The sequence below is a fragment of the Oncorhynchus masou genome, chromosome 32 (genome assembly GCF_036934945.1).
Source record: "Oncorhynchus masou masou isolate Uvic2021 chromosome 32, UVic_Omas_1.1, whole genome shotgun sequence".
In the NCBI taxonomy this organism is placed as follows: domain Eukaryota; kingdom Metazoa; phylum Chordata; class Actinopteri; order Salmoniformes; family Salmonidae; genus Oncorhynchus; species Oncorhynchus masou.
The window spans coordinates 6315466-6323788 of NC_088243.1; the positions used below are offsets into that span (position 1 = coordinate 6315466).

The 8323-nt window shown below is 50.1% G+C and overlaps 1 protein-coding gene across 1 annotated transcript in view; it reads right to left on the bottom strand.

Annotated features, from left to right (window-relative positions):
• LOC135525502 (M1-specific T cell receptor beta chain-like) overlaps window positions 1-3505 on the bottom strand; it is a 40586-nt gene extending 37081 nt beyond the window's left edge. Inside the window, exons 1-2 of the mRNA XM_064953172.1 lie at window positions 3446-3505; window positions 3120-3271 (exon numbers count right to left, since the gene is read on the bottom strand). Of these exons, the coding sequence (XP_064809244.1) occupies window positions 3120-3271; window positions 3446-3503 (210 nt within the window). The 5' untranslated portion in view covers window positions 3504-3505. The remainder of the gene's footprint in view (window positions 1-3119; window positions 3272-3445) is intronic.
• Window positions 3506-8323: the final 4818 nt, after the last annotated feature.

An 8323-nucleotide genomic window follows, 5' to 3' on the forward strand; every position in this document is an offset into this window, starting at 1 on the left:
GGACACCCCACCACACCTTCTAACCTGCTGGACACCCCACCTACCAATCTGCTGGACACTCCACCTCACCTACCAACCTGCTGGCCACCCCACCCCACCTACGAATCTGCTGCCCCACCCCACCTACCAACCTGCTGGCCACTCCACCCCACCTCACCTACCAACCTGCTGGCCACCCCACCTCACCTACCAACCTGCTGGCCACTCCACCCCACCTACCAACCTGCTGGCCACTCCACCCCACCTCACCTACCAACCTGCTGGCCACTCCACCCCACCTACCAACCTGCTGGCCACCCCATCTCACCTTCCAACCTGCTGGCCACCCCACCACACCTTCTAACTTGCTGGCCACTCCACCCCACCTCACCTACCAACCTGCTGGCCACTCCACCCCACCTACCAACCGGCTGGCCACCCCATCTCACCTTCCAACCTGCTGGCCACCCCACCCCACCTACCAACCTGCTGGGCACTCCACCCCCTCACCAACCAACCTGCTGGCCACCACACCTCACCTACCAACCTGCTGGCCACCACACCCCACCTACCAACCTGCTGGCCACTCCATTCCACCCCACCCCATCCCACCCCACCTACCAACCTGCTGGCCACTCCATTCCACCCCACCCCATCCCATCCCACCCCACCTACCAACCTGCTGGCCACCCCACTCCACCTACCAACCTGCTGGCCACTCCATTCCACCCCACCCCATCCCACCCCACCTACCAACCTGCTGGCCACTCCACCCCACCTCACCTAGGCTGATCTGATGAACTAGGCTAATCTGATGAATTAGGCAGAAATGATTCAGAATTCTTGCCTACTTCACCTATAATATATTTAATTTTTGCAAAAAAATAAGTAGTGTGTAGTTCCAGTAGCTAGCTACACCGCTACATGGTAAAACAGTAGTGTGTAGTTCCAGTAGTTAGCTACATGGTAAAACAGTAGTGTGTAGTTCCAGTAGTTAGCTACACCGCTACATGGTAAAACAGTAGTGTGTAGTTACAGTAGTTAGCTACATGGTAAAACAGTAGTGTGTAGTTCCAGTAGCTAGCAACACCGCTACATGGTAAAACAGTAGTGTGTAGTTCCAGTAGTTAGCTACATGGTAAAACAGTAGTGTGTAGCTCCAGTAGTTAGCTACACCGCTACATGGTAAAACAGTAGTGTGTAGTTCCAGTAGTTAGCTACATGGTAAAACAGTAGTGTGAAGTTCCAGTAGTTAGCTACACCGCTACATGGTAAAACAGTAGTGTGTAGTTCCAGTAGTTAGCTACACCGCTACATGGTAAAACAGTAGTGTGTAGTTCCAGTAGTTAGCTACACCACTACATGGTAAAACAGTAGTGTTTAGTTCCAGTAGTTAGCTACACCGTTACATGGTTAAACAGTAGTGTGTAGTTCCAGTAGTTAGCTACATGGTAAAACAGTAGTGTGTAGTTCCAGTAGTTAACTACACCGCTACATGATAAAACAGTAGTGTGTAGTTCCAGTAGTTAGCTACACCGCTACATGGTAAAACAGTAGTGTGTAGTTACAGTAGTTAGCTACACCGCTACATGGTAAAACTGTAGTGTGTAGTTACAGTAGTTAGCTACATGGTAAAACAGTAGTGTGTAGTTCCAGTAGTTAACTACATGGTAAAACAGTAGTGTGTTGTTCCAGTAGTTAGCTACACCGCTACGTGGTTAAACAGTAGTGTGTAGTTCCAGTAGTTAGCTACATGGTAAAACAGTAGTGTGTAGTTCCAGTAGTTAGCTACACCGCTACATGGTAAAACAGTAGTGTGTAGTTCCAGTAGTTAGCTACACCGCTACATGGTAAAACAGTAGTGTGTAGTTACAGTAGTTAGCTACATGGTAAAACAGTAGTGTGTAGTTACAGTAGTTAACTACATGGTAAAACAGTAGTGTGTTGTTCCAGTAGTTAGCTACACCGCTACATGGTTAAACAGTAGTGTGTAGTTCCAGTAGTTAGCTACATGGTAAAACAGTAGTGTGTAGTTCCAGTAGTTAGCTACACCGCTACATGGTAAAACAGTAGTGTGGAGTTCCAGTAGTTAGCTACATGGTAAAACAGTAGTGTGTAGTTTCAGTAGTTAGCTACACCGCTACATGGTAAAACAGTAGTGTGTAGTTCCAGTAGTTAGCTACACCGCTACATGGTAAAACAGTAGTGTGGAGTTCCAGTAGTTAGCTACATGGTAAAACAGTAGTGTGTAGTTCCAGTAGTTAGCTACATCGCTACATGGTAAAACAGTAGTGTGTAGTTCCAGTAGTTAGCTACACCGCTACATGGTAAAACAGTAGTGTGTAGTTCCAGTAGTTAGCTACACCGCTACATGTAAAACAGTAGTGTGTAGTTCCAGTAGTTAGCTACACCGCTACATGGTAAAACAGTAGTGTGGAGTTCCAGTAGTTAGCTACATGGTAAAACAGTAGTGTGGAGTTCCAGTAGTTAGCTACATGGTAAAACAGTAGTGTGGAGTTCCAGTAGTTAGCTACATGGTAAAACAGTAGTGTGTAGTTCCAGTAGTTAGCTACATCGCTACATGGTAAAACAGTAGTGTGTAGTTCCAGTAGTTAGCTACACCGCTACATGGTAAAACAGTAGTGTGTAGTTCCAGTAGTTAGCTACACCGCTACATGTAAAACAGTAGTGTGTAGTTCCAGTAGTTAGCTACACCGCTACATGGTAAAACAGTAGTGTGTAGCTCCAGTAGTTAGCTACACCGCTACATGTTAAAACAGTAGTGTGTAGTTCCAGTAGTTAGCTACACCGCTACCTGGTAAAACAGTAGTGTGTAGCTCCAGTAGTTCGCTACACCGCTACATGGTAAAACAGTAGTGTGGAGTTCCAGTAGTTAGCTACACCGCTACCTGGTAAAACAGTAATTAACTACTGAAAACACTACCAAGATTTTTATTTAGTTCAACTACCACCAAGTTACTGCAAAATGTAATTAAATGACTTGTTGCAGTAAATCCAGTTCACTGTCGCCCAACACTGATCCGACAACAGAAGAGAGTACCAACATGTGTAATGCCCTGGTAACTTCTCTAACCTGTCAGTACCACATCATGGTGTAATGCCCTGGTAACTTCTCTAACCTGTCGGTACCACATCATGGTGTAGCTGGGCATGCTGAACCCTGGACCCAGGGAACACTGCAGGGTGACTGGACTGGAGGTGGTGGTGTTACCAGGAAGGGTGAGAAGCTGTCTGGGCTGAAGCACTATGGGGCCTGCTGCTCCACACTGACCTGTTGAGAAGAGAGGAGAGGAGGGCAGAGGGAGAGGATCAGGGGACAGGAGAGGAAGAGAGGAGAAGAGAGGAGGAAGAAGAGAGACAAGCCATCAAAATGTGTCTATTAATAGTTGGTACATCTCTAATTACTCCAAGAATCCCAGCTACAAAGCTAACCTCAGACACTCACTTGGGGACAGGAGAAACAGCCAACTCAGGAGGACTATAGGATGCGTCATGTCACTCATCATCTCTGTGAATGACATTCAACATCATTGTACACAGAGTACGGCTCTCACTGAGCCCTTCCCCCAGTGTCACTGAGGCCCCTCCCCCAGGGTCACTGATGCCCCTCCCCAGAGTCACTGAAGCCCCCCCCCCCAGGGTCACTGAGGCCTCTCCCCCAGGGTCACTGATGCCCCTCCACAGGGTCACTGAAGCCCCTCCCCCTGGGTCACTGAAACCCCTCCATAGGGTCACTGAAGCCCATCCCCCTGAGTCACTGAAGCCCCTCCCCCAAGGTCGCTGAATCTCCTCCCTCAAGGTCACTAATTGTGTCAGCATGCTTCAGTTCGGCTGGCCCCTAGTGTGCTCGCATACTCTGTGAAGACCTTCACTTGAAAAAATGAGAAAAAAGTGACAAATAGTACTGTTTGTCCATCCTGATACGCCGTAGCCAGTATACACTTCCTCAAAATAGTAATCGAAGTCTACTCAATATATCTGTCATTTATTTTGACATTTTTACAGAGAAGATTTTAGTCTCGCAATTTTACATTTAATTAAGATGTGTGCGTACGCCTTACCACAAACTTTCTAAAGTTAAACCACCAGATGGTCATATAAGACAGTTTGAAAAGCCGGAACGGCAGCCCGCGTTGGACTTCCTGAGCGCGTGTGTGTGTGTCAGGTTTTTGGTGAGAGGCTGACGGAAAGCCACATCACTGTGCGACTGGCGGCGCAGAAGTACACAGCAGAGTCTGCTAATGTTAGTTTGGAGATGACGAGAGTTCCCTTCAGGTTTCCCTCTCTCTTCTGCCTGAACCTCTTCTCAAACAAACCCTCGTAGTTAGGCTCAGTGGTGCCGTAACTGTACCCGATCAGAGTCATACTGGCCTGTCTCTGTCGGTACCACAACATCACCAACAGGTTACTGTCATCATGGCTACAGTGGATCTCCGCCTCGCGCCCGTCCTTCACTGTCAGGGACGGAGACTGACGAAACGCAACACACTTTACATGACCTGTTGAAAAGCCAGTTTAGAGAGTGATTATGAATTAAGAATTCATCAAAGCTGGCAATCAGATAGTTGGATGATACAGAATTCACCAAAAAAGCATGTTAATTAAGATATATACAGTAAGATACAGTTAGCTATTATATTCATTTATATTTAGATTGAGGAAACCTCACATGGAAATAAGATGAAGAACAAGCCGAGACAACATGTTGTCGGAGACATCTTTCTACACTGCACTGAAAGTACCAGCTGCCTTCTACAGCAGGGTAGAGAGAGAGAGATGAATTCATCCCCACATCCTCTTGAAAACTGTTATAATGTCTGGGCTGTGCCTCCCCCTGTCGGATAGACATCCTGCCAGGCTGTTCCTCCCCCTGTCGGATAGACATCCTGCCAGGCTGTTCCTCCCCCTGTCAGAGAGACATCCTGCCAGGCTGTTCCTCCCCCTGTCGGATAGACATCCTGCCAGGCTGTTCCTCCCCCTGTCGGATAGACATCCTGCCAGGCTGTTCCTCCCCCTGTCGGATAGACATCCTGCCAGGCTGTTCCACCCCCTGTCGGATAGACATCCTGCCAGGCTGTTCCTCCCCCTGTCAGATAGACATCCTGCCAGGCTGTGCCTCCCCCTGTCAGATAGACATCCTGCCAGGACATCCTGCCAGGCTGTTCCTCCCCCTGTCGGATAGACATCCTGCCAGGCTGTTCCTCCCCCTGTCGGACAGACATCCTGCCAGGCTGTTCCTCCCCCTGTCAGATAGACATCCTGCCAGGCTGTTCCTCCCCCTGTCGGATAGACATCCTGCCAGGCTGTTCCTCCCCCTGTCGGATAGACATCCTGCCAGGCTGTTCCTCCCCCTGTCAGAGAGACATCCTGCCAGGCTGTTCCTCCCCCTGTCAGAGAGACATCTTGCCAGGCTGTTCCTCCCTCTGTCAGATAGACATCCTGCCAGGCTGTTCCTCCCCCTGTCAGATAAACATCCTGCCAGGCTGTTCCTCCCTCTGTCAGATAGACATCCTGCCAGGCTGTTCCTCCCCCTGTCGGATAGACATCCTGCCAGGCTGTTCCTCCCCCTGTCAGATAGACATCCTGCCAGGCTGTTCCTCCCCATGTCAGAAAAACATCTTGCTAGGCTGTTCCTCCCCATGTCAGAAAAACATCTTGCTAGGCTGTTCCTCCCTCTGTCAGATAGACATCCTGCCAGGCTGTTCCTCCCCCTGTCGGAGAGACATCTTGCCAGGCTGTTCCTCCCCCTGTCGGATAGACATCTTGCCAGGATGTTCCTCCCCTGTCAGATAGACATCCTGCCAGGCTGTTCCTCCCCTGTCGGATAGACATCCTGCCAGGCTGTTCCTCCCCCTGTCAGATAGACATCCTGCCAGGCTGTTCCTCCCCCTGTCAGAAAAACATCCTGCCAGGCTGTTCCTCCCCCTGTCAGATAGACATCCTGCCAGGCTGTTCCTCCCCCTGTCGGATAGACATCCTGCCAGGCTGTTCCTCCCCCTGTCAGAGAGACATCTTGCCAGGCTGTTCCTCCCCCTGTCAGAGAGACATCCTGCCAGGCTGTTCCTCCCCCTGTCAGAGAGACATCCTGCCAGGCTGTTCCTCCCCCTGTCAGAGAGACATCCTGCCAGGCTGTTCCTCCCCCTGTCAGAGAGACATCCTGCCAGGCTGTTCCTCCCCCTGTCAGATAGACATCTTGCTAGACTGTTCCTCCCCCTGTCGGATAAACATCTTGCCAGGCTGTTCCTCCCCCTGTCAGAGAGACATCCTGCCAGGCTGTTCCTCCCTCTGTCAGATAGACATCCTGCCAGGCTGTTCCTCCCCCTGTCAGATAAACATCTTGCCAGGCTGTTCCTCCCTCTGTCAGATAGACATCCTGCCAGGCTGTTCCTCCCCCTGTCGGATAGACATCCTGCCAGGCTGTTCCTCTCCCTGTCAGAAAAACATCTTGCTAGGCTGTTCCTCTCCCTGTCAGATAAACATCTTGCTAGACTGTTCCTCCCCCTGTCAGATAGACATCCTGCCAGGTTGTGCCTCCCCCTGTCAGATAGACATCTTGCCAGGTTGTGCCTCCCCCTGTCAGATAGACATCCTTCCAGACTGTTCCTCTCCCTGTCAGATAAACATCTTGCTAGACTGTTCCTCCCCCTGTCAGATAGACATCCTGCCTACAGTATCTTCACAAAGAGGGCCAGGTCAGTCAGGTGCCAGATAGTGCCTCCTTGTCAGCCTCCCAAGTTGAAGTACACCTGCTTCACTGGTTGATTGGCAGCAAACAGATACACTGCCTGATCCCTGTACTGTCAGAGACCACTGCCTTACTGAGATTCTACTGCACTCCTGGCTCTCTGGGCTCCACACCTTGAATACAGACTTAAACTCTGTCTCATAGCTCAGTGATCCAGCTGGGAACTATGTCTCATAGCTCACTAATCCGCTGGGAACTCTGTCTCATAGCTCAGTGATCCAGCTGGGAACTCTGTCTCATAGCTCACTAATCCGCTGGGAACTCTGTCTCATAGCTCACTAATCCGCTGGGAACTCTGTCTCATAGCTCAGTGATCCAGCTGGGAACTCTGTCTCATAGCTCAGTGATTCAGCTGGGAACTCTGTCTCATAGCTCAGTGATCCAGCTGGGAACTCTGTCTCATAGCTCAGTGATCCAGCTGGGAACTCTGTCTCATAGCTCAGTGATCCAACTGGGAACTCTGTCTCATAGCTCAGTGATCCAGCTGGGAACTCTGTCTCATAGCTCAGTGATCCAGCTGGGAACTCTGTCTCATAGCTCAGTGATTCAGCTGGGAACTCTGTCTCATAGCTCAGTGATCCAGCTGGGAACTCTGTCTCATAGCTCAGTGATTCAGCTGGCAACTCTGCCTCATAGCTCACTGATCCAGCTGGGAACTCTGTCTCATAGCTCAGTGATTCAGCTGGGAACTCTGTCTCATAGCTCAGTGATCCAGCTGGGAACTCTGTCTCATAGCTCAGTGATCCAGCTGGGAACTCTGTCTCATAGCTCAGTGATTCAGCTGGGAACTCTGTCTCATAGCTCAGTGATACAGCTGGGAACTCTGTCTCATAGCTCAGTGATCCCATCGGGAACTCTGTCTCATAGCTCAGTGATCCAGCTGGGAACTCTGTCTCATAGCTCAGTGATTCAGCTGGGAACTCTGTCTCATAGCTCAGTGATCCCATCGGGAACTCTGTCTCATAGCTCAGTGATCCAGCTGGGAACTCTGTCTCATAGCTCAGTGATTCAGCTGGGAACTCTGTCTCATAGCTCAGTGATCCAACTGGGAACTCTGCCTCATAGCTCACTGATCCAGCTGGGAACTCTGTCTCATAGCTCATTAATCCAGCTCGGAACTCTGCCTCATAGCTCAGTGATCCAGCTGGGAACTCTGTCTCATAGCTCAGTGATCCAGCTGGGAACTCTGTCTCATAGCTCAGTGATCCAGCTGGGAACTCTGTCTCATAGCTCAGTGATACAGCTGGGAACTCTGTCTCATAGCTCAGTGATCCCATCGGGAACTCTGTCTCATAGCTCAGTGATCCAGCTGGGAACTCTGTCTCATAGCTCAGTGATTCAGCTGGGAACTCTGTCTCATAGCTCAGTGATCCAGCTGGGAACTCTGTCTCATAGCTCAGTGATCCAGCTGGGAACTCTGTCTCATAGCTCAGTGATCCAACTGGGAACTCTGTCTCATAGCTCAGTGATACAGCTGGGAACTCTGTCTCATAGCTCAGTGATCCCATCGGGAACTCTGTCTCATAGCTCAGTGATCCAGCTGGGAACTCTGTCTCATAGCTCAGTGATTCAGCTGGG